The sequence below is a fragment of the Drosophila biarmipes genome, chromosome 3R (assembly GCF_025231255.1).
Source record: "Drosophila biarmipes strain raj3 chromosome 3R, RU_DBia_V1.1, whole genome shotgun sequence".
Taxonomy (NCBI): domain Eukaryota; kingdom Metazoa; phylum Arthropoda; class Insecta; order Diptera; family Drosophilidae; genus Drosophila; species Drosophila biarmipes.
Window position 1 is genome coordinate 20,708,837 of NC_066616.1, and position 26,442 is coordinate 20,735,278.

Here is a 26,442-nt window from a genome sequence, read left to right on the forward strand (position 1 = left end):
CTTTAATTTTTTAAGGCTGCTGTTCCAATTGCTAATAACTGACTAATGATAGGTTTATAGTTATTTGTGAAATAATCCGCCAGATTCTCGTTTATACTGTCGGAATTATTAAGTTTTTTGTTCATGGAACAGCTGATAAACAGCTGATTAAAACGGTGTTACCCTAAATGTAGTTCCAGGAATAACCCTAATATTTAACTACAGTGGTCACCCTGTTCCACACGTGCAATATTTACGAAATATGCGCAATCTGAAGCTGCGATATTGCAAGGAGCTGGATGCAGTGGCTCACCCCCGCCAGCTGCTCCTGCAGCCGGAACTGAACGGCGACACCGCGGACACAGCCTTCGTGGTTTCGGACGACAAGATATACGCCGTTCAGGAGTCCGGTAATGTGCGACCAAAAGTCATTGCCGATTTGCCGGACATTGTGGGTGTGGAGTTCCTGCAGCTGGACAATGCCATCTGCGTGGCCAGTGGGGCTGGCGAAGTGCTCCTGGTTGATCCCCAGACGGGTGCCACCAAGGCCGAGGGAACCTACTGCGACGTGGGCATCGAGTGCATGTCGTGGTCGCCCAACCAGGAGGTGGTGGCCTTCGTCACCCGCACCCACAATGTGGTGCTGATGACCAGCACCTTTGACGTGATCGCCGAGGAGCCACTGGACGCTGAGCTGGCGCCCGATCAGCAGTTTGTCAACGTGGGCTGGGGCAAGAAGGAGACTCAGTTCCACGGAACCGAAGGAAAGCAGGCTGCCAGACAGACTGCAGGTGATTCCACCGACAACCAGAACAACGAGGATCTTAATCAGGTTTCAATAATCATTGAAATCTTCATGGAACAATAACTAAACTTTTCTAATCCCCAACAGGATGTAAACATTTCCTGGCGCGGCGATGGAGCCTTCTTTGTCGTCTCATTTGTGTCTGCCCAGCTGGGTCGCACCTTTAAGGTATACGACAGCGAGGGAAAACTTCATCACACAGCCGAGAAGAGCGCTAATCTTAAGGAGGTGGTGGCCTGGCGACCGGCAGGAAATTGGATTGCCCTACCTCAGCGATTCCCAAACAAGTCCACCATCGCTCTCTTCGAAAAGAACGGCTTAAGGCATCGCGAGCTGGTGCTTCCCTTTGATCTTCAGGAAGAGCCGGTAGTGCAGCTGCGTTGGAGCGAGGATTCAGACATTCTGGCCATAAGGACAACGACCAAAGAAGAGCAGCGGGTATATCTGTATACGATAGGCAACTATCACTGGTACCTCAAGCAGGTGTTGATTTTTGACCAAGCGGATCCGATGGCACTGCTCCACTGGGACACGCGGATAGGAGCCGAGCATACGCTACACATTCTCAAGGAGAGCGGGAAGAGGTTGATCTACAGCTGGGCCTTTGCGGTGGATCGTTACGAGCGCAGCGGCGTCGTGGGCGTCATCGATGGCAAGCGGCTGCTGCTCACAGATTTCGCCAGGGCCGTAGTGCCACCTCCCATGTGCCAGAAGGTTCTTCAACTGGACAACTACATCAACGCCTTCACCTGGTACGAGACCAGCTTGTGTGTGTACACCTGCGATCGTCGCATGTACTCCTACGAGCCCATGCAGCAGTTGGGCGGACAGGAGCCGCAGTCCAGCCTACTTATGCCGGATGAGGAGCTTTGCCGTTTGACACTGGCCAATCTCACCTACTTCTCGTGTGATTACCTGCTAGCCACGCACAGCTCAGGTGGATCCACACGCCTGCTACTGCTGAACAAAGAGGCCGACGAGGATGAGGTCAACGATCAAGGCGAGCTTTGCTATCGTGTGCAGACTTCCCTGCGGATCAACGGCCTGGTAAACGCTGTAACCATTGGAGCCAACGCCATGGATCAGTTTTACGTGCAAACGGTGAATAATGGTCACACATACGAAGTGTCTCTAAAGACGGACAACACGCTTAAGGTGGAGCGAGCACATGTGCAGTTGTCTCAGCCTGCTGACCAGATCGAGTGGTTCACCATCATTAGCGACTCCACTGGTATTTATTATCAATGAAACTGTTAAAGGATTTCTAATATATAACATAATTCTCTTCCTAGGCGGTCTCATCACCCTCCGCAATAAGCAACTGCTCCATATGGACGGCCATCGCATTGCCGAGGACGTCACTTCCTTCTGCGTGGTGGGCAACTATCTGGCTTACACCCAGCTTAATGCACTGCACTTCGTCCGCCTGAGGGATCGTCGCCAGGTGGCCAGCAGGAACATTGAACGCGGTGGCAAGCTGGTAACGGCGGTGGCCAGTGAGGCCCGTGTTGTGCTTCAGCTTCCACGCGGCAATTTGGAAGCCATTTGCCCGCGTGTGCTCGTCCTGGAGCTAGTGGGCGCTCTGCTCGGCCGTAAGCAGTATCAGGCGGCCATGCAGATGTTGCGCAAGCAGCGCATTAACCTAAACATCATTTGCGACCACAATGTGGAGCAGTTTGTGGCCAACATCGATGTCTTCCTGCGCGAGATCAAGCAAAGTCAGTGGCTCTGCCTGTTCCTGAGTGAGCTGCAGAACGAGGACTTTGCCAAGGGCATGTACTCCAGCAACTATGAGGCGGCCAAGCAGACCTATCCCTCGGACTATAGAGTAGAGGAGAAGGTTGAGTATGTGTGCCGGCTGCTAGGACAGCGCATGGAACAGGCCACTCGTCCGGAGGATGTGGAGCGCTTCCGGCTGCCTGTCATCACTGCCTATGTGAAGTTGGGCCGCTTGGAACAGGCTCTCCAGTTGATTTGGCGGGAGAAGCAGACGGATGCGGCTCTGGCAGATCAGCTGCTGAAATATCTTCTCTATTTGGTGGACGTCAACGATCTGTATAACGTGGCCCTGGGCACCTACGACTTTGGACTCGTGCTGTTCGTGGCTCAAAAGTCGCAGAAGGATCCCAAAGAGTTTCTGCCCTATCTCAACGAACTGAAGGCTTTGCCCACGGAATATCGCAAGTTCCGGATCGATGATCATCTTAAAAAGTACGCCTCGGCTTTGTCACATCTTGCTGCTTGTGGAGAGGAGCACTACGAGGAGGCACTGGAGTTCATCCGAAAGCATGGCCTGTACACGGCGGGCTTGGCATGCTATAGGGATCATATTGAGTTCCACAAGAGCATCTGTGTGGCCTATGCGGATCACCTAAGAGCCAATGCCAAGCTGGATAACGCCAGTCTCATGTATGAGCGTGGCGGTCAGTTGCAACAGGCATTGCTCAGCGCCAAGCACACTCTCGACTGGCAACGTGTTCTGGTGCTGGCCAAGAAACTGGGTGAGCCACTGGATCAGGTGGCCCAGTCCTTGGTTGGTCCTCTTCAGCAGCAGGGCCGCCACATGGAAGCTTATGAACTGGTGAAAGAGCATAGCAAGGACCGGGAGCGGCAGCTGGAAGTGCTGCTAGAGGGTCATCTCTATAGCAGAGCTATTTACGAGGCGGGTCTGGAGGAGGGAGATGCCTTGGGTGAGTCTTATCATATAAAGGGATTAACGCAAGTACTGATATACTCTTTTTAGCAGAGAAAATCGCCCCTGCCTTGCTGGCCTATGGTGCTCAGCTACAAAACTCCTTGCACGCCGACCTGCAGCTCTTCCTGGAGTATAAGCAGCGTCTGTTGGACATCCGCCAGAGACAGGCCAACAACGGCGATGGGGATAACGATGCGGATGTGGATCTGGAGGAGGTGGACCTACTGTCGGACACCACCAGCCTGCACTCCTCGCGCTACAGCGGCACCTCACGAGGCACCGGGTAAGCCCAAGGAATGCTTCACTGCACCCGGCCAGAGTTTCACTTTTGCGCTGTGTTCCTCCTTTCTAGCAAGACATTCCGCTCGAGCAAAAACCGACGCAAGCACGAACGCAAGCTGCTCAGCCTGAAGCCGGGCAACCCCTTCGAAGACATCGCGCTCATCGATGCGCTGCACAACCACGTCACGAAGATAGCCCAGCAGCAGCTGTCTGTGCGTGACACATGCAAAGCGTTGCTACTGCTCGCCAGCGCGGCGGATGCGGATCCCCTGGCGGCGGCACTGCAGCGTGAATTCAAGACTCTGCTGCAGGCGGTGGAGGCGGCGCTGGACGAGATCTGGACGCCTGAGCTGGTGGGCAGTGGATCGATGGCGCAACACCTCACGGGACCCAATGTGGACTATCTGGCGCTGCAGAAGGAGCAGCGATACGCTTTGATAAGTGGGTATTACATGCTAAAGTGATTCAATTTTCTTGAAATCGGTTTTGGTTTTATTTTTATGCAAATTTTAATACCCAAAATTGTAGAGCTCAGTTAATTTTTTTCCATGTTTGAAACTTACTTAAGTTTATGAAAGTGCTATCAATCAAATTCAAAACAACCCACTTTCTGACGTAGCCTTTAAATATATATTTTTCTGACTTGATAAACACATTAACTCTAATGTAAATATTTTATTTTCCAGGTCCTCTGAAGCGCTTCAAGCCGCAACTGAATCTGATGGACTGGCAGCACGAGATCCTCCAGTGAGTCACCATCGGATGGATCATTGGATTTGCGTGCAGCACTCATCCTCCTCCAATCCGTAATCGTCTCACCCATCCATCTGTTCACTTTCACTGCTTTGGAAATAAATGTAGCATTGAAATGCTAATTGAATGTATCGAGATTAAACAAAACGGAGCGCAGTGGGTAGATTAGTGCCAGTCCAGTGTCAGGCAGCTGGCAAAAGTGGGCGGCTCATCTTTTTAATTCGTGTTTGAATTGAAGCTATTACTTTTATTAGGGGGCGTCGGCTCTTACTTATCATTTACACCGAGCTACGCCCTTTATATTCGTATTTCATGGAGGAAAACATATTTCCTGATAACTTCCTGTTGGCGTTGCAGTCAAGCGGTTTGTTTGCCAAAGAAACACCGTAGACGGTGGAAACCGGTTCCACCTGTCCGGGATTTGTTGTGGGCGCCCATTGTTGCCAGGTAGATGTGATAAGAACATTGGGACGAAATCGTTCTAGGTTGAATTTGATGTCTTGCTGTAGGTATTTCAATAAAAATGCTCTAACATTAATGATTAATGATGACTAATATATATTTTCTAAGACGTAATCATTTAAGAAGACGTCAATTAAATGCGCTGCTCATCACTGACACTTTTTAGTTTATTGAAAATAATATTTTCAAAATATTCAGCTTTAGAAAAACATTAATTTCGAACATTTTGATAAAGTTGTACACATTTTATTGGAATTTGGTATTCAAATTTGGAAAGGAAATTTATGAATCACGAATTTTAATGTTCTTATTCCTTCAACTCTTTATCCTGAAAAACTATAATCTTTTCAGATAGTGGAGAAATTTGAACATACTTTAGTAACATGGAAAAAAAGTGCACTTGCACTTTTCTGTTAAGGCGCTGTTAACGAAAATCGCCTCTGGACATGCGCAGCATGGCTGGAAGTGAGTATGGTGAGTTTCCGCTTTCTTCGCCACCATTCACCATTCGATTCGCCGCGAGCGGCGCTTCACCACAGTGGGGAGAACAGCTCGAAGTTATTAAGCCAAAAACCGCCAAACGCGTCGGACGAGTGTGCTGTGTGCTCTGCTGGATGCTGGCGCTCTTTTCGCGCACCGTTTTTTCGAGTAAACAAACACACACGAAAAAGAATTGTTAACACGATTTTGTCAGTTCTATTGTGCGGAAATCGAGTGAGTGAGCGGGGAAACCAACAGAAACCGCAAGCAGCCAAAATCAACAAAAGCGTGTGGGGAGAGGAAAACGAAAGGGGAAACTGTGCGAGTGTGTGTGTGTGTGTGAGTGAAATATGGAAATTGAAAATGCAATTAATCGCGCCTAATGCCAAGCCATAGAAATCGCTCAGCGGTTAAGAGTGCAAGAGAAAAGTGCGGTCTTTGTTATTGTTGTCAACACGGAAGCTGAAAAGCCAAAAATTTACCTACGTGTGTTTATTTTCCGTTTTTGCAACAACAATAGGCCATTAAGCGAAGTGCTGAAATAGTCAATTTACAATTGGAGCCGCCGAGAAGTCTATATATAAAATATAAACATTTTAGTAAGTCTAGCTTGGTCTCTTTCTCTCTCTCCCGCTCTTTACACTGAAAGAAAGTAGGAATCCTTTCGAAAACTATAAAACTATACATTTTGGACCGTGTACCAGATCTTGGATTTGATTGGGTTAAAATCTCAGGGCTATCTTAATATGATTAAAAAACACTTTTTTGCGGGACTTAAAGTATACATTTTTAAGAAGTTTTATTCTAAAAAATTAAAGATCGATTTAAAAATTAATAAAATACATCAAATTTGGCTCATAGCAGATTATATAGATTTGGTAATATATGATATATATTATATAAAAGATATCAGTGGGATTCAAACATGGTCTTTTCTTGATAAAGCCAGATATTTTACGTTGTAATATCATTTTATCGAGCAATATCTGTTTTTTCAAATATATTACAATTTTTAGATTGCATTTTTTAGATATTTTCCTTTGAATTCATTATAAAATATTGTAGTTTTTGAGACTTTTTTTTTATCAACAAATATCCAGTTCTAATTAACTTAACAAGATATGTTTTCATTAAATTACAACGAATATTAAACAACTTTTTCTGGTTTTAGAGGGTGTTTTATAAATCATCGTCTAGTCATTCTTTCAAAAAACAATATTCTTTATCTTCACTTATGCCAAATGTCAATATCTATTTTTTCTGTGCACTTTGCGCTGAGAGTGGAGAGCTGAACACAGTGGTCAAACCCGCAAAACGACTTTCAACATCATTCGATCCCTGTGTTTGTTGCTTTTTGGTAGTAGTAGTTACTTGTTGTTGTTCCTTCTGCTGTAGCAGCTTTGTTGTACTTTGTTTTTCTACTTCTGGGCTGTTGCTGCTGTTTTTTTTATTTAATTACGCTATTGTTATAATCATATTTGGTTTTTGTGCGCACTTACTTAATTTTCGCACATGTGGAAACGCTGGCAATTATTGTATTAAATATGCCATAATATTTGTCCACTGTGAAACGTGGAACATTTCGCGAGCAATTGTTTCCCAATCGTTAAACAGGAAAAATGGGAAATTCAATTTACGTTTTCACTTGCGGCATTAGGTAAAACAATATACCACTTAGAAGGCAACCAAATCAGCTTCTGAATTACAGACCTAATTTATTAAGGAATTTTTACATTTATTTTCGTTTAAAAATATTGTTGAGCGATTTTTTCTTTGTATTTGCAATGTAAATTGAACTGAAGCGATAATAGAATTAAAGAAAATATAATTGAGCAATAAGTTTGACAATCTTTCAGTTTCAGTACTTAAACGTTACTAATTTCTCTGCGTTTGTTTTGACTTGCTTCAATCAAAGTCTTTCAATTATTTTTAATTAAGTCACCCCTTTGTCGTATTTTTATGTTAAAAACCCAGTAATTAGGTAAATGGAAAAATAAAAAATAATTTTTTGTTACTTAACATGTGGGGGGGCTGAAAAAAAAATGAATTTAGCACGTTCGCCTTGCAGTTTGGCCGTAAAAACAGCACTTTTAAACGGCCCGTTTCAATGCCAATGGCATAACTCCCAAGAAACTCGGGTTTCAATCTTCTCGCCACCTGCAGGTCTGCAGCAAGCTCCAGCGATGCGTTACCAAGAGGCCTCAAAGCTAAGCGATCCATTCAAGCCGCCTCAGAACAATCCCAATCCCAGCTCATTCACCATCGAAAGCTGCCGGCGAAGGCCGCAGACGGCAATTTAATTAGAGGTTAGTTAGCCAACAATAGTTGCAACTGGCAACTGGCAACTGGCAACTTGCAACAACAGATTGCAGATGGCGGCCGGCAAAGTTGCAAGTTGCAACCGCAGAACAAATGCGGCGGCGAAGACGTTTTGAATGCATTATGCATGTGCGAACGGGCAGCATAAATCGCAGGGTAATGGGCCCGGGCTAGTAAAGAAGCGTTTTGAATGCCAAATGAGTCGACTCGACGAGGATGACGAAACATAAGTGATTTTGAAACGAAGGAGGGGCAGTGCACAAAGTGCACAGGGAGAAATATTTCTATAAGTGATTATAAATTCAAAAACATCGCCAGCCTGTAAATATACCATAAGGCAATAACTATATGACTATTGACTATGATATGGAAGTATGATATATATTTAATAAAGATTTCTAGAACTCATCATTTTATCAAATACTTCACGAATATATGAAAATAACACAGGATACTAACAATATAAGGAAAACAATATGGCAGAAATCAACAGATTTTCAAGGAATTACTTCCGTAAGAGAAATTATTATGATACTATGATACATATTATATAATACAATGAGTGTTACTGATTATAAAATCAAAAACATCACAAACCTATGAAAATAACGTAAGATAATAACAATATAAGAGATACGATATGGAAAATACCATGGGATTTTCAAATATTTACTCCCATTAGGGATAATATTATGATATTATGTTAAAATATACTCTAACACCTCACCAACTTATTTCAAAAAATGATTACCCTAACAGACAGTATTATGAATGTCAATATTATTTTAAACTATAATTATTTAATTCATATAGTTGTTTTCTCTGTAACTTGCATGGAATGTGGTTGGCAAGAATCGGGGAAACCGGTCTCCTGCCGGTGCCCTATTGGATCGGCTTGGCCTGGCCTGGCTTGAGCTGATAGCGAAGGTCTCGAGGTCTTCGACAGAGACAGAGTCGCGAAGAAAGAGAGCCCGAGCCCGACATAGCCAGTGGAGATCGGTCTATGAGTCACGTTCGGAGCCAGCTTCGAGACGTGCCTGCTTGTCTTTGGCGGGATGGCAGTCGAGAATAGAGAATAGAGTTACTGGGCAGCCAGTGCATAGTTATGCCGACGTTGCGATAATGAAAATCTTAGAAAACGAAGCGAATTCCGATTGCCGGAGGAAATCCTCTTGTCGTGCATTTCTGGCACGTACCGCTGGGATCTGACCCCGCCTTTATCACCTGTGTTTCTATTACTTATAAATACTCAAAGATCATCAGTACTTTATGGATGAAAGATGCCAAGTCTTTAGAGAATAAACTTTATGGAAAAATATTATAGTTAGTAAACCGAAAAATATAATGCTCAGGGAATTTCCTAGTGTAGCATAAACAGACTGATTGAATCAGACGGTGTATTTATAGAAACCTTTCCCTTTATGATCGTGCCAGTTGTGGAATTCTTGGAATTAATAATAGACTTGGGCGGAGAAAAAGTATTTGACCTGTATGCTAATAATGTTTACAAAAACTCTGTGGATTGGAGAAGATTAAGTCCACAAAAGACACCTCAGAGCTGACCATCCACCGGGGTTCTCGCTCCACTTTCTCGCTCTTGTCCCCAATGCATCTCACTTCTTGTCCAGCGGTAATTACACACCCTGATGACTCAGAATCCGTCATTAAGGCAAAACTGCAGTTCAGTGGGTAACACACATATGGGATGCCAACCCCCAGACCGCCCATGAACCGCCTCCTATTCCGCCTTCCGCAATCTCATCGAGACACAACGCAGAGAATCCGACAAACAACTTGCCCTGTAAACTCAGACCCCTGACCTATGAGCTTTGTCTTTAGCATTCGCATTTTGTGCACTCGGGTTCTCCGTTCTTCTTTGTTTTTTTAGTGGTTTCTTCCATTGTTTCGACGTTTATCTCGCTTTTGGGGCCAACAGTTTGCTTCGATTTGTGCGGTTTTATTTTTGGACCCACCTTGGAAACTCGTTCTGGCAATCGGAGAATGGAAAACACTCCGTGTTTCCACTGCAAACATAATAAATTACATTACTTGGGAGCAATTCACTGACTTATAGACCCGATTCCCTGTTACTCAATTGAAAAGTCTTTGACTCTTGGCATTATTCTTCACTCTTCACCCACTCTTCCGACTTGAGCCGGCTTAATTAAATTAAAACTTTAATTGTTTTGTTGACAGGTGGCTAAATGTTCGTGTCAATGAACCAAGACCCAACTTTTGTGGCATCTCCGGAAAAGGTTTGGGTGCTTTTTTATCAGGTGGTTTCCTTTCTGGACCAATTGCTATATATATTTTTCTGTACTTCCCTCTCTTTTAGTATTGCTATTGTAATATTAATTCAATTCTAGACACTTGCCTGGGTGAACAATCGCCAAACACTTGGGCACTGATTGAACTTAATTGAATTAAGAGCAGTTGCCAGTTACATCTTCACTTGGGTCAGGCGAGCAGGAAGTCAACCTTGTGATAGGTACAGTGGTCACTAAATAAAGGGGCCTCTGGAAATTCCATTAACTTGGGTTGCTAATATGATATATTTAGGTGTTTTTGCTCTTTTCTAACTTTACAATAAGGAAATAATAAAATATGTGTTGTGCAATCACACACCTTATAAAGAACAAGGTATATAACACCCTATATTGTTTTTGATCAGCCCCTGTCACTCGTAAAAGTTGGCAATTTATAGAGTAGCTCAAGGCGGGCTGTGAACTAGTTTCGCCTGCTTTTCATACCACTTGAAAGCCATTTATGCGACTTCGGGCTTCTTTTGGCATTTCCTCCGCATAACCGAGCCACAGATGTTGCCTCAAATGGGGGCATATGTGTGTTACTTATGTGGTTATTTGGTCTCCACCACCTACCACCGCCTTATGCATTCTTAATACCGCCCCTTGCCTTTTGTTTTTGTTTACCTCTCGGGCCTGAAAATACGTTTGCAGGTGCAATGCATTTGCCGTTTGCTTACGCTACTTACGTATCCGAAAGATACACAACGCCAGTGCCATATTTCATCATTTGGATGCCGCAGGGCATCTTTCGGATGCATTTCGTATGCAAAGAGCGTTTCAATCATCCAACTGCTTTGCATACCAAGCACTACAAAGTTTAACCTTTTTCTGCTGCAATTTAGCAAATGTTTTCTGGGGTTTTTCTGGGCATTACTTGTTTTCATAGCACTTGGCCTTTGGGTACGGGTTGGGTTTGTCGTCCGCCACACAAGTTCTCCGTAAAGCAAACCTGTTTCGCGGAGTCTTTGGGCTGGGGTCCGGTTGGCAGCGCAATCTCTTTCGACGTACTTTGTTTTATGAAATGCTAATGAATTTATATGGACTCGATTATACGCGAATTAGCACTTGGCAGTATGCGCAAATTATAATGTATATATTGCGCACTTATGGTTGCGAATTAAGGGTAATGCTAACTAATGCTCCTCCATCTGGAGCGGTGCCATAAACTCCTGTCTGCCCTTCGAATCTCCGTCTAAATTCCTGGTTAACGGAGGTGTGTTAATAAATTATCCCAACAGACCTTGAACCCGGGCTTTTGAAATAAATATTGCACACCGTCTTCAATTAGCAGGCAGCTTGGCAATGGCAGATTCGCGTGTTCAGCCGAGGAAACCCCGAAAAAGCGTTGACCCAAAAAGAAGGAAGGTAAAATTCCCCATATTTAATAATATTTTTTAGGAGATGATTAGGGTTAAAAACCATATTATTATAGGAAAGATATCACCTAATGTTTGATTATCATTATTATTTTATTTTACAATTATAAGTGGTCTTACTTAATGCAATGAACCTGATTTTGACACAAAAAAAAAAACACATTATATTTAAATAAATAGCCAGTAGACCTTTGTTTGGTACGTTTTCTTTCTGTGCAGTGACAAAGAGTTGGGGAAAGTGCCTGGCTAATTTGTGAAAAGTAATAACATTAAACCAAAAGAAAAAGTGCCAAAAAAAAACGAGTAATTGTATCGGGAAGCGTGGGAGAAATCTCTGTCACTCTGGGGTCCAGTGGCTCCCAAACGAAAGTCTCTGAACTGGTGATTGCATAACCCATCTGGATCTACCAGGTACCGCCCACCAGATCATTCTCCGACTCGCTCTGTCTGCCTCAGCTATTAACACTCTTTAGCGGACGTACGAAACTCGTTTAGCACCCGGGGAAAACTTGTCGCTGGCTGCTGCTGCTGGCTGGTGGAAAATTGGAAATGTATCTCTATCTGGGAGATACGCGATGGAGCGAAAAGTAAAAGTGCTTCAGCGGCGTGCACAGCGCCCACTTTTGCTTTCTTCCGCCGCTTCTTCTGCCGTTTAGCTTCCATTGAGCCGCAAGGTGGCGGAGGGGTGAAAATAGCCGCTTACCTTGCGCAAAATCGGCCAGCTCTGGTGCAACAACAACTGCATTGTTCGGGCCGCATTCACCCCCGCCAACCGCCCCTCTCGGCCCGCCCCAATTGACAGCACCTACGTAACAATGAATGAACCCACATGAGTCACGTCTGGTGCATTCCCAGGCCCAAAAACCAAACACAAGCCCCAAACTCCGAGCTCAGAAACCCGGGGCATGCGTGAAGCGTTAGCTCATCTGTCGGTGGGGTAACCTCAATTCGGTTCACTTTGCGGCTGCGCTGTAACTACAACTGCCTGCCCCTCCGACGGCCCTTCGCCCTGGCCACAGTTAACCCACTAAGTACCTGGGTGACCAAAGGTACACTCATGAAATCAAAGCGAATCAACGAAACTATAGGGTTATATGGAATGGGTTGGTATACTACAATGTTTTGGCATTTCAAATTTTTTATTATTTGGTACATTTTCTGAATGTACGGTTAACTTTTATTAAACTTTAAAATGGAAAAGAATATTATAGTTTAATTTTAAAAAAGAAAATAACAATTTGTTTGATAGATAGCAACTAACATTAGCACCATGTTCAGAAAACGTATTTGCTTTTTGACACAATTTAACCTCAAGTTAACTTTCTCTGAATAATATTTTTATTCTCAATTTGAGCCTCTTTTCAATTTAGGTACACATTTTTTGACAAAATTTTACTGAAAAAGAGTATTTCGCACTCAAAGTAAGGATTTCTCTTCATTTTAGAGTTAAGAAGTTCTCAATTTATGCGTAGTTGTTGTAAGAATAGCTTGTAAAATACAGTCTTGTAAGCATAAGCATATTGGTAAACATTTTTTAAAAATTGAATTTTAGTCTTTAAACCAACTGTGATCACTGTTGGGGTTAAGAAAGAGCGCAAAGCGAGCCCCGAATCTAGTACACGTTCAGCCGCGTTCGTGGATCGGGCAGCATGAAAAGCACCAGCAACAACGCTGCAGAGTAGTTACCTTGTTTTTGGCTCCGGCCAGTCACCAGCCACCAGTCGCCAGCTTGGACAGAAGCCCTCGTGCCAGTTACAATTTGTCGAGCGCTTTTCGAATCGCTTCGTTCCAGGCCGCGCAAAAGGGCAGTTGCCGATCCGGGGGCATTTCAGAAATGGATTTTCCAAGAGTGAGCTATTGCAGCACTAGCAGTCATATGACGAAATCCTGCTTCAGATCTTATTGGGGCAATGGAGACATTAATAAGCCGAGTAAACCGCTTACCCACTATCGCTCCGATCGCAATTGCCCTAACAAAGGCGAGCAAATTAAAAGCGAACCAAGCAAATTTGTCGGTTTCGAGGTAAACGCGACTTGGGGCGACTAAGTTGACAAATGTCTGGCCAACAATGGCGAGGGGAACCACGGGTGGCGGTGGGTGGAGAATAATGGGGAGTGCTTTTATACAGAGAGCCGGTGACCCAAAATGCATGGCAGGGAGGCAGTGGAATGGGAACGTGAAATATGGACACATTAGATGGCTATCTATCCATGCATAGAGCACTAACAGAAAATGGAGCTCGCATTTCAGTCAATTAAAAATGGTTCTGGGTTTCAGTAAGAGTTTGTAACAATAAACTCGAACTATTAGTTTTAATTAACCGAACTTATAAAAGAGACCCTACTTTGAACATATACCTATGAGGAATATAAAAAAATGATAGAAAATGTTTCTTTTAATATCATATCATTAGAAAATATGAGGATAAATAAGAGAAATGTTATAATAGAAGATCATTTCGAACCCCAATGTTGTTTACAATTTTATACATTTTTAAATATGTATACCCACGCAAATTCATGAAAAATATATTAAAATGAAGTGATTTATAAGTTAATTGAATTACTGCAAATGCATTTCTTTTAGTGCAAACATTTGTCTGTCTATTTTGCATTGGCTGTGTGGCTTGGGCCTGAACTGCAGCGCTTGCCTAATTGTTCAATTGCATTAGGGGCAATTATGCGGCTGACATAGATGTGTGTATCTAAGCCCAAGTACGAGCACATGCGTCCGTCATTAGAGTAATTGCACAGATACAGATACAGCTACAGATAGGAAAAGACAAGGCAGAATGACTGGACAAATGCCTGTCCATATTCGAGGGGGACTTAACTTGCATATTGCGTGGTCAATAAACTTATCGCGCCCATCAAAATGGTTCCAGACTTCAGGGGTGCCTTTGATTGATAGGTAACGCCTTATAGCTGAACATACTCACTACATAATATTAGAGCTTTTATGCTTAGCAAATACAAATCATCTGTTTTGATTTAGACAACATTTGGCAGTCTAAAAGTTGAGAAATGACTATCATATGTTGCGAAAAAGTATTATAAAAATGGAATTAATACACAAGTATCCAGCGATCGCGATTTTCCCAAACACATAGTGTATATGTATATATAGACAGCATTAATGCCCAAACTCATTTGCCATTTCGACGGGCCATGTTGCTGTTGGCCCCAGCTGGCTGGTTCAATAAACGCCAATAGCAGGGCCAGCAAGGTCAAAACTGATGAAGGCGATCGTTCAGTGCACATAAAACAATTTTTGATAGTATTAAAAAGCGTAAAAACAGTACAAGATCATGTTCTTGTGATCTTAAGTTGATAATAAAAATGGTTTAAATTGTTTTAAAAATGCAAATGCTGATAAAGAAACGTTTATTCAAAAGCAGAAATGTTGTTGATCACGATCTCTTATCTGGTATAAGTGAAATATCAGTTCAACATGAACAAGATTTTTAATATCATAAATATAAGTCAGAGACTTGTTATCAAAACATTTAGTTTTATTGTACAATTGATAAAAACCCCTATTTATTAGGCTTTGTTTTTGGGTTTATTTTCATAATTTTTTTTGTCTGTGTAATCAAAATTTTGCACATCCGTGGTGGGCAATAAAGCAGTTGACCGCTTTGGATCTCCGAGATTGAGTTCGATTTCATTGCGGGTTTCGATTTCTTTTATCAACTTAATTGCGTTGAAAGTTCAGCTCGAGGCAGAGTTTGTCTCTGATTTTTCTCCTAAAAAACAAAGAAATTTGTCTCGAATGCGTATGCGAATGAGAATGGAGCATGCTATAAGCAAATGTCATGCAAATGAGTCATCCCCAAACCGCATCAATGGAAACGAATACAAATTTTAGAGTTCGTATATGGAGAGGAATGAGTGAATGGGGTCTGCTGGGCATAATGATGCTATGATACGCATGGGGAGTTCGTAAATAGAGAATAATGACGATTGACTCGTTAGAGATACTTCCGCGGATGCTTCGCTCAACAGTTACGTACATAAGGTAGCGGTACCTCTGAAAATCAAAACAAAAGAAGTCCCAAATACAGGCCATATATAGCCATATAAATCATGTAAACTATAGATATGTAGCACTAATGCCACAGTTATCGTCTGAGCGTGCGACGCCTCGCATTCTGCACCACACTTGGCTGATTTTGGAGCAGCGTAAGCCCGCTCGCAATTCATTATTGATAACATCTCCATCTTCATCGCCATCCTCAGTGAGTTTCGCAGAAATGTCAAGAACGCAGCTTCCACAAACGTTTGTATAGTTATCTGCCTCGGGAATAATCCAAGCTAACTGTTGGCATTCTTTGGAATTCTATTTCGAGGCGGGAGTCTGCGTAGTCAGTCATTTGGGTTAAGATAGATGGGGCCTTGGATTGAGAGAGTAATTCAAGTTAGGATGGCCTACTTCCACGAAGTAAGTTTATTTTAAGTGATTCATCTTGATACACATCTATTATACACTTTAATGTATTTAAAAACATTTCTGTTCTTATGATCTTCTTGATTTTAGAGCTACTGATCTAGGCCATTAAAAAAGTATAAACTTTTGTATCAAATAACATTTCTGTTCTTATGATCTTCTTGATTTAAGGCACCTTTTTTTAGTTTCCAATAATCTGGAACATCACTTCATATTAAGATCGTAAGAGTTCGTTTAATCTACTCTTAAAACTATACGATCCTCTTCCATTTATTTAATCTTTCAAAGCTCAAACATCATTTGGATTAAGCGAATTTTGGTATAATGAGGGGGATAATAACAACTGAAGCTCACTTGAGAAAATTCCTAACAATCTCCCAGCTTTAAGCTAACGATCCCATCCCCATCCCCAGTGGTATAATCGCTCCAAGCTTCTCTCCATCAATCACCGGCGCAGATTCAAGTCATGACTACCCAGATGGCTGTCATTATCACTGGCCAGGCCGCAACAGCAACTACTGCTCCCGAGATCATTAAGATACCAGGCGATCGCCAGCCAGTCTCCACATCCAGCGTGATCGCAATGCAAGTGAAATCACAATCATAATTGCAAATCGAAATCGAAGCGGCTTTATTGGGCCGCAAAAACTGGTTTAGCATTCTCTCGCGATCATCCTCTCGAGGCGATCGAGGAGCTGGAGCTGATGTTGGAGTCGGGGATGGCTGAAGATGCCAGGTCTGAGAATTCTGAGCCATTCGTTCATCCTGAGTGCGTGCTGCTGAAGCGGAAATGAGTCGACTCCCCAGCGAGCTCGTTTCTCTAACGTTGATTTCTGTTTACATCTCGTACATGCACCTGCTCCTCCGTACCCCGGGATTCCCCTTAGGTTCAGGGCCAATGCCATGATGCACTCGATTCCCCGATCGAGTCACGTTCTCCGATACTTTGGTTTCATTTGGGTTAAGTGGAGGGTTCAGGCTGCGAAGGGGGGAGCACTCCCTGGCCCCCGGCTGTGGTTCAGTGTATCAACAGTTGGGTGGGTTCGATCTTTCCTCGGTTCTTGGCAATAAACCTAGTATCCAAGGTACTATAGTTCTTAAACCTGCTCATAAGCAAGTGGCGCCATTTTGTAGTCTGTGGTTCGTTTTGGTACTATAACTTAAAAAACGTTGCATACTCTTAGGCTTTATAAAGTGTAGAGGTGGTGTAGATCATATTAAAGTAAATATATGGAATTATAAACTTTAAAATATATAAAAAAAGTTGTGGACTAGGTAAAATACTTAAATAACATGCAAAACCATAGATTACGAACTTAAAGTTCTATACTTTACACTATTTCCAAAGATCTAAACTGTATAGAGTGTTATAAAAATATTTTTTCGAAGATTTTTATAATCTGTTAGAACTTGTATCTACAGGTTTTTCTTACACTTTGTCACCAGATATTTTTTTAAAGTCAATATTGCATCGGCACCCACCAGTGGCTTTCGCCATGCCCTTTTACAGCCCACCGCTGGCCTCCAGTGACAACAACAATATCACCGATAACTATTTACCTTTGCTGCTGCTGCTTTTTCTTTATCAGCAACAAAGTTGACATTCAAAAATATAAAAAAAAATACAAAATACCTCGCTGTGATTTTGTCCCCGTCTGGCTGAAGCAAATCTTATCTGTAAGGCACACAGGTGCATAAGAATATATATTTTGCGATATTAGTCAGCGGACGCATGGCCGAAGGCAGCTGAATGGGTTTACGAAGCTGTAGGCCCATAATAAAGCGTGGAATTTCAAGCGTGTTAACCAGAAAGTAGCACTTTTTCAGGGGGTAACACTCTGGGCCAAAGAAATTTCAATGGGGGCTACGAGGGGGCAGCGCCACGCCTGAGAATCGCACCACCATAAGGGTAACGTCATTAATGACAAGCCACCACCGAACTGGGGCTTTTAGTGTTAATTGCTGACACGGGGGTAGGCTTATGTGTGTCCCGGGTGGTTCAAGAATATGGGTATGAGAGGGTGTACCCCCTCGAGTGGGTTGCATGCACCACGGACATGACATCGCTTGGATCGGCAGATAACAACCCACCGATAACCATGGTGAATAGAGTCGGTAAACTCGGGTATTTTTGTATATCCGCTCCATAGTTATTATTGGGTGGCTCTGTTTGCAGTTCGACGCGAATACTTCAACTCCCAGAGCAACTTTTGACGGGTTCGCCGTGGAGGCCGTGGTTGAATGAACCCTATGCACTTCGTTCCATGACATCGATTGGGCTTATATGAATGGTTCGCAACTCAAAGTTGGAGCCGCGGCTGTGGGTGGCGATGGAGATGGTAAGCACTTTGATGTGAACTATTTTTGGCCACTCGGTACAATGAACTTTTCAGACTTCCTTGACATTATTTATGGTGGGAAAATGACTAACTGAACTTGAGAAATGAAGTTAAGGTTTAGTAGCAAGCAGCGAAAGGAACAATTTTATAACAGAGATGATATTGTATTATAATCTCATGGATTTATATATATTATGCAGCTTTTTTTTGGATTACAGCATGGTCTTTAAATAGATCCTTAATAACAGCTTATTTGAGTTCAAGAACTTTGACTATTTACTACCATTTTCTCAATAATAATAATGTATATAATTATAATTCCCCCAAGCGATCCACTCGGCCTTGAACTTGAGGGTACAACTCATTGTGTTTAGGGGAATGCGGAACGTGTCTTAATGACATTAATTACGTTTATGGAGAGCTCCACTTATAGAAAGGGAAATTGTTACTCACTTTCCACGGAATACTTCAACGTACTGCCGACCAAAAATGTCAGGCTATTTATTTGTACACACAGAAAACTAATAAAATTTAACCAGAAATCCAACCGCCTAACTAATTGGTATTCCCTTCTCTTACAGGTACATTTCCCTGGTGAAAATGGCGGCAAAAATCTCAGAAAAGGAATAAATCGTTGCAAATTGCTAAAAATAAACAAAAGAAAACCAACAATAACTCAAGCTTAAAGGTGGAAACCAAAACAAAGACGATTTTAAGGCCCAGTCGAACGTGGAATTGTCTTGACCCACAGAGGCGCCCCACGCAAAAGAGAGAGATATAGAGCTTTAGAACGAGAGGGAGCGACATACGATGCGTGTGGTTGGGTGGTTCGGTGGTGGCTTAATGCTCGCCCTGGCCGTAATGTTAACGCAGGCACGTTTCATTGCGAAAAGAGAAACCCCTGGCTTGGAGCAGGCGGTGGCTTCCACATCCACTGACCCTGACATTCTTCCGGCGGCCAGCGAAAGTGGGAGCGACAGGGAACCAGTGAAAATGAAGGCAGAATCAGATACGATTGACTCACAAAGCATACTTGAAGATAGGGGAGTTATTAAGGCTGAGAGTCAAAATGAAACTGAGATCCTAAATGATAGTCTAAAAGAGAATCTCAACCTCAAGAAAACAACAGAGGGTTTGGTTCAAAATGAGTCCAACAGCACCACCGAGGGAGTTTTGGAGGAAGATCAACTTAAGCCAAAGGAAGGAGAAGCTCAGTTGGAGGAAAAAACTGAACCGGTTGCCAGTAAAGAACTGGAGAATAAGGTAACCCCTGCAGATTCGGTGGTAACTGCCTCTCAGCTGGATAAAAACTCAACCAATCTGGCGGCTAATCAACCTACAGAAGCTCCTGTAAGGGAACTAACTACTGTGAAACAGGTCTTAAGCTCAACCACAGAAAATACTCCGCTTAGTGAAAAAATGGAGCAACAGGATGTTGCAATAAAGGATGCCCTTTCAAAAGAAGAACCACAAGTTGAATCTGAAATAAAGGAGAAACCTTCTGAATCTTCGGAAAGTACCAACAGCACGGCGGAGGAACTCCCCATGAAACATGTAACTCTGGGAGTTTCCAGCACCACTGAGAGATTGGTTAATATCACATCCACCACTCGTTCCTCCGATCATGGTCGATCTATGCAGTATTCATCCACCACTGCAGGTTCCATCCGATTCCCCGATTATCCAGTTACGCCCATGAAACTGAGGCCCATACCTCTTGGCCTAAGCACAACTGCACCTCCTAGCACTACGTCTAGCACACCTTCCAGCACACCTTCCAGCACCACTTCAACCACCACTCCCAAGACAACCACACCCACATCCTTCGCTTCCCATGAGAATGCCATTGAGGAGTCCACCTCGCAGTCGGAGGTCCATCAACTGCCCGAGAAGCGAGCCAAGTTCATCAGCGAAAACTCCACAAATGCCCAGCAACTTACCCTGCCCAACACCGCTGAAGTCTGGAGTCTGGCGGGTATGAAGGCGGTACCCAAAACACCTCTAACGACCACAACCATCTTGCCACTTTTCAACCACACTGACTTGGCAAACGACATAGACATGCCGCTGAATAAAACCGAGCAGCACAAGGAGAAGAATCTCTTGGATTGGATGCACATTGCCATGATGCCATCGACGCCAGAGAATCGCACTGAATTTGTGGTGCGGACCACTCTGGATGCCACCGAGAGTGCAACGCAGGCCACCACAGAAGCTTTAGATGAAAAAGGTCCTCTACAAAGTAGTATAACAGCAGGATTAGAGCAAAATAATGTCACAACAGCCAGGCCAATGCCAGTAACTACTGAGGAAAGTTCTACAGATCACAATTCAACAACCACAACTCTTCGTACGGAAGTTCTAGAGGTTCCTGCGGTGAAAAAGCTGGGCGATACAGGCAATGCCAAATTAACAGAGGCTTCTACAGAGGCTCAAACAGATACTGCAACATTTGTGGCATCAACAGAGCAACCTGCAACATCGCCTGCAACAGCGAGGGTGGATTTAACAAAAACGGAACTGCTGAATGCAGCAACAGTAATAGAATCAGCTGAAAAGTCCCAGCAAAATTCAACAGAAACATTATCAACAACAAGCAGTACAACCACCACAACAGAAGAGCCTTTATCTGTGGAATATGTATCGCCTGAAGTAGTATTAAATGAAGCTAAATCAGAGGAAACAACAGCAGCAACACCCAAAGCAAGCACAGAGGCATCAGCAACATCATCTACATCAACAGCAGCAACTACGAGTGCAGAAGCAGCAGCAACATCTGAGGGTACAACAGCAACACCAGCACCTGCAACGCCACCGGCAACATCTAGTGTTGCAGCCACCCCCAGCCACAGTACCACTGAAATGGCAACGAAAGCCTCTGAAATCGGCAACATCAGCAGCAACAACGACGACGACGATAACAGTAACGACGTCATCGTTGCCACAACCAAAAAGCCAGAGAGCGAGCCGCCAGCAACAGCAATCGTAGAGCCAACAGCAACATCGGTTAGTGTGCGACTGACTGGCGAGGTGAGCACTTCGCAACGGCCTGAAATCAACGTAACAAGTGCCCAAAACAGCACAAGTACATCCACAACAACTGTAGCAACACCCACGCAAACGGAAATTGCGCAAATTAGCAATGAAGTGAATTTGGAGGCAGTGACAGTGAAGACGACGGACGACAGTCCGAGTGCAAGTGTGAATGCGAATGTGAATGCGAATGGGCCAAGAACAGCTGAGAAAACCGATAACGCAGTCAATAACAGTGTGGCCATAACAGAGAGCGAGCTGGAGACGTTGAAAAGCACCCCGGCGACAGGGGAGCCCAATCCATTCAGCGACCTGAGTGAACTCAGCAAAGCGCACGAATCCTCGCTGGAAACCAACAATATAGGCGAGGCCCCGTCGCCAGCAAGCGAAACAACAACGCCATCAGCAACAGCAGGTGTTGCTGTTGCAACGGATGAGAGCACAGCGGCAACAGGTGGCCGGGACATCGAAAGGGAGAGTGAGCACCACCATGAGGGGCAACAGGTGGTCGATGGGCAGGACACCGAGCAGCAGCTAGCCAAGACAACGATGGCAGTGACAACGACAACACCTAGTACCACAACGCCCACAACGCCCACAACAACATCAACAACGACAACCAGTACAACAAGCACCACAACTGAAAGGCCCTTGACCACTACAACAATGCAACCGGTGGTGATAAGTCTGCTGGACGACAGCACCTCCTCCAGCAGCACAACAACCACCACCACCACAGCTGCACCCCCACCTTCGAGCACAGAGGAGTACACTGAGTCCTCCACGGGGGCTAACACCACGAGCAGCAACATCATGCTGCCGGAGAGCACCACCACCCCCCAGCCACCCACCTTCATGGCCCCCTATCCCAACGAACTGGACCACATGCAGACCAATGCCCAGGGCAATGGCACCGACGTCAACGTGATCATAGCCATCACAGTCAGCGTGATCGGCGTGGTGGCCCTCATCCTCTTGGTGGCCTTCCTCTACCTGATGCGCAAGCGCCAGAAGCAAATGTCCTATGGCCAGAGGTGTCGACCGGTGAGCCTGGATGCCTACTCCCTGGACAATGTCTCCGTGCTGGGCAGTGTGCGGCGCAAGGGACGCGATCTGAGGGCCTCCAAGAGGACCTACGGCAATGCGGCCTTCGATGATCCCTCGCTGAGGCATAATCTGCTAACTGCTGGTGAGCTGGCCCGCTTTGTGGAGCGGCGATCCGATGTCTTCGAGGAGTTCCGGGACGTGCCGCAGATCATCGCCCGGGCGGATGAGGTTCCTCCGGGCTGTGAAGATAAGAACCGGTAAGTAAGATAGGAATCTCTTTTTTTTCTGAAACTCAAAGCAGTAGATACCCGGTAAACAATAGGCAACTAGGGATTGTATCAGTGGATCGTTAATATATATTTAGACAGAATATAATAATAATATAATCTGTAAAACAATTTTTAATAGAAACCCTGTAGATGGAGAAAGGGACATGTTTTTGAAATATAATAATATTTGATTTAAATATCAATTTTCTATAACGAAAGATTGGACGTTTCAAATCATTTTTGATTTTTTCATGCACTTTTTCTAGAAATGTACAGAAATTCAAAACATTAAAACCTTATAATAGGCGTTCCAAATACTCTCAGCAATCTGATAAAGGTGTGCCCCAATCATTAAAGGGCTGGGTCACAATTATGAAATCCAAGAGATTAGATAGCAGGAATGTGAATTGATTAGATTACGCCTAGTTCAATGGTGAATTATTCAACGTTTTCCTTATGCAAAGTGATTACTTGTTGTTCAGTTAGTTTAGTTTTTATCTGCTTGCGCCTGTGGTTTCCTCGCAACCGGTATCTGCTGCAATTAAGGGTTCACTTTCTCGGCACGAGTTCACGTCGAATTGTCGAATCAATTACAATACTGATCTCTCTGGAACATCTCTTCCTGCTTTTTGTTTGCCACCCGAACCAACAACGACAACGCCGCCGACGACGATGACTCAACTCCTCGACCTCGAACCGCAGCTACGCCAACGTGATTCCGCTTCCTGAGACGCGGGTGGTGCTCCAGCGGCAGGGCGACGATGACAAAACGGAATACATTAATGCCAATTATGTGCGGGTAAGTAACCCAGGCGGTGTCTCCCAAGTGGGCGGCGGATCGGCTCATCATCCCAAAGCTAGACAAACACAGCTTTCTCACACAAATGTTGGTGGGTGGGTGGTTGGTAGGTAGAGGAGAGAGATCTTGGAGTGGTTAGCATACGTGGCGAGCCTTGCATGACGGCCTGCCCTCCACTCCAAGCGAAATCTTCGGGCTCCCCTCTCCAGGGCCATTAAACATGGCGCCCGAATAATTACACGCCCGATGAGACTCACCTGCTGCTCCTCCGCTGGCCATGACTGTGAAATAGGCCCATCGTCTTTGTTGCCTTTGCGAAAAGCAGCGAATAGTAATAATTGCGCCCAGGGAAAGTGTCTGCCAAGATCACCGAAGTGTGAATGCCCTTACATCACGACCCAGCGCCACGCTCCAAGCCTCCCCAAGTCATTCAAGTATTTTGCATACAGACTAAAATAAGATGTGGATAATGAAAGCCCATAACATAGCACCGTATCTTTCAAGTTCAAGACATAAAAGTGTTTCAAAATGTTGATTAAAGTACACTTTCAAAGCTGGAAAATAGTATAAAGATACAGTATCTTTCAGATAAAGTATAAAGATTGTGCTTATCTGCATCTGCTGAACAATGTTCTGAGTAAATAATTACAGAGAACACAATTGCCGAAGCTTAAAATGAGATAGTGACTAAATTTCGGGTTCTTTGCACTAATGCGTATAATAGTAAAACGTTTATTATCTCTAAAATGTATTAACTTTTAAAGTAAATTGAAAGATGTAAATATCTTCTTATTTTCTGTGTAAACCCTGTATTATCTTTGTAATGCCTCTTGAATCTGTTAGCTTGTTTAAAGTAAATCGAAAGATGTAAATACCTGCCTGTTTTCTGTGCTCAGGACTGTTTTCAGTTGTTTACCAAATCGCTCTTTAAACAACTGCATTGAAGCGTGACGTGGACATGGATGTGGATATATGTAGATGCATTGCGACGCATTGAAGCGAATCACTTCGAGCGTTCATCGGCATTGCACCTGGCGATAAGCGAGCTGAGCATGTCGAGATTTAAGCAGCAGAAGGCAGAAGTCTGTTGTGCGATTTTATGGTCATTTATCTGAGAGGCGCGAGCAGCTCATCGCCAGTCACTCTGTGTGGGCAGGGGCAGACTTAAGCCGCAATAAGCTTTAATTGATGGTTATGTCATTACTCACACTAGGCTTTTTTTACAGAGAACAAGAGCACGGCTTTAGATTATTTCGGCAGTGGGATAGGTAAATTCTCTAGAGCTCTGCCACCATTCATCACTCATAATATTTCCTTCAACCTTATTCATATATGAGACATTAACGTATTATTCACCTGTTTCAGGGCCCTCGAGACGCGCCCAACTACTACATAGCCTGCCAGGCGCCGCTGGAGAGCACTACCAGCGATTTCTGGCGCATGATCTGGGAGCAGCAGTCGCGGGTCATCATCCAGGCGACGGATCTCAGCGAGAACGGCATCGAGAAGTGCGCGGAGTACCTGCCACCCTCCGCAACGCTGGACAACCACAGCAGCTATGGCGACTACCAGGTGACCCTGAAGCACCGCGAGGTTAAGGACCGCTACGCCATCTCCACGCTGGTACTCAAGCGAGTGGATGGCGAGGAGAGCCGCGAGCTCACCCACTACTGGTACAAATGGCCAGAGACGGGCGTGCCCGCCGAGGAGGCGCCCATCATTGCCATGCTGCTGGAGGCGCGCTCATCCCTCAAGTCCTACTGCCTGGAGCAGGCCAACGAGCTGCGCGAGAAGTCGGCCACCCTGGAGACCTCCATGGATGCGGACGCCAGCAAGGCCGAGGCGGGCAGCACGTCCAGCCAGGAGATTAATGGAAATGTTTCAAGTAGGAGCGGTGCTCGAAACCAGCAGGGGTAAGTTTATATCAAATCAAATTTAGTTCTTTCATCAAAACTCTTTTTCAAAAATAAGTATTTCATAGGTAAAGATTCTGTAACTCATGTGTCCTACACCATATAGCAAATCTGTGTCTTGCATGGCTTTTTAATGTTCTGTGTCTTCCCTTCTCCGTTTCTCCCCGCAGACCGCTAACCGTTCACTGTTCTCCAGGCACGGGACGCACCGGAACCATCATCGCCTCGGACATGGCCATCCGCAGCCTGGAGACGCCCAAGCGGTCCGTGGACATCCCGCAGCTGGTGTACTATGTGCGCCGAGGTCGGGCCAGCGCGGTGCAGACCAAGGAGCAGTATGAATTTATCTACAAGGTGGCCAGCATGTATGCGGCCAAGATCACCAATCTGTCCAACGACAACTAAAGATGGAAACCGAATTTTCGATTGCTTGATTGAGTTCACCCTTCCAGCACTGATCCGCGGGACCCTCAGTAACAATAGTAGCTATGTTTTATACGAAATATTAGTGTAAATTAGTATTACGCTTGAATGTTGGCACCTGATTAAGCGTCGTTGTAGTCGGGCTTTAAATATCATTTAAAATGTATGTATTCCTTTATTATTGTGATATAATCGTACATTCGTATATCTCCTGATAATCTGTTGCATATTTATAATGTCAATTTTTGTTTTTTGCACTGTCGCGTTTGCGTTCCGGGGCCATAGAATCCGGAACAAACGAGAAATATTATTTGGAGCTCTCCGTATTGTATTTTAAGCAAGTCAAACACGTAATCAAACTATGTATGTATCTATTTTAAACGAGCTTTAATGTACGTAAGTTATTTGTAAGCAAACATCAAGCTGTACTGTACTCATATTATTGTGAATTACAAGAAAAAATATGTTCAGCAATGGGTACTGAAGTTTTGAATGGCGGGCGGAATGCTGGCGATTATTTTCTTGGGCTTCCTAATTTTAATGATAAGACATCCATTTTACATACAAATTTTGGCGCCAGTTCCAGTACTTGAACCAAAATATTAGCCGTGTCATGAACCAATTTATCGATAGTCGATGCCGCAGTGATAACACCACATTTCCAATAGAAACGCCGATGATTCCAGAACATCGATATACCGCTGATAGCCTCCTT

General features: G+C 44.2%; 2 protein-coding genes across 4 annotated transcripts; both read left to right on the plus strand.

Annotated features, from left to right (window-relative positions):
* The first annotated feature begins 212 nt into the window (after nucleotides 1-212).
* LOC108026334 (elongator complex protein 1) lies at nucleotides 213-4,636 on the plus strand. 2 transcript variants are annotated; one of them, XM_044095497.2, is made up of 6 exons: nucleotides 213-811; nucleotides 872-2,015; nucleotides 2,077-3,474; nucleotides 3,528-3,762; nucleotides 3,832-4,202; nucleotides 4,448-4,636. In XM_044095497.2, exons 1-6 carry the CDS (start codon nucleotides 242-244, stop codon nucleotides 4,510-4,512), a joined length of 3,783 nt encoding a protein of 1,260 aa, XP_043951432.1. In that variant the 5' UTR covers nucleotides 213-241; the 3' UTR covers nucleotides 4,513-4,636. The 2 variants fall into 2 exon arrangements, with proteins under 2 accessions (XP_043951432.1, XP_016952726.1); XM_017097237.3 differs by having other exon boundaries at nucleotides 3,531-3,762.
* An 895-nt stretch (nucleotides 4,637-5,531) lies between these two features.
* LOC108026280 (serine-rich adhesin for platelets) lies at nucleotides 5,532-26,201 on the plus strand. 2 transcript variants are annotated; one of them, XM_050888495.1, is made up of 6 exons: nucleotides 5,532-5,690; nucleotides 5,977-6,055; nucleotides 18,825-22,580; nucleotides 23,295-23,391; nucleotides 24,757-25,304; nucleotides 25,475-26,201. In XM_050888495.1, exons 3-6 carry the CDS (start codon nucleotides 19,054-19,056, stop codon nucleotides 25,707-25,709), a joined length of 4,407 nt encoding a protein of 1,468 aa, XP_050744452.1. In that variant the 5' UTR covers nucleotides 5,532-5,690; nucleotides 5,977-6,055; nucleotides 18,825-19,053; the 3' UTR covers nucleotides 25,710-26,201. The 2 variants fall into 2 exon arrangements, with proteins under 2 accessions (XP_050744452.1, XP_043947812.1); XM_044091877.2 differs by lacking the exon at nucleotides 5,977-6,055.
* The last annotated feature ends 241 nt before the right edge of the window (nucleotides 26,202-26,442 follow it).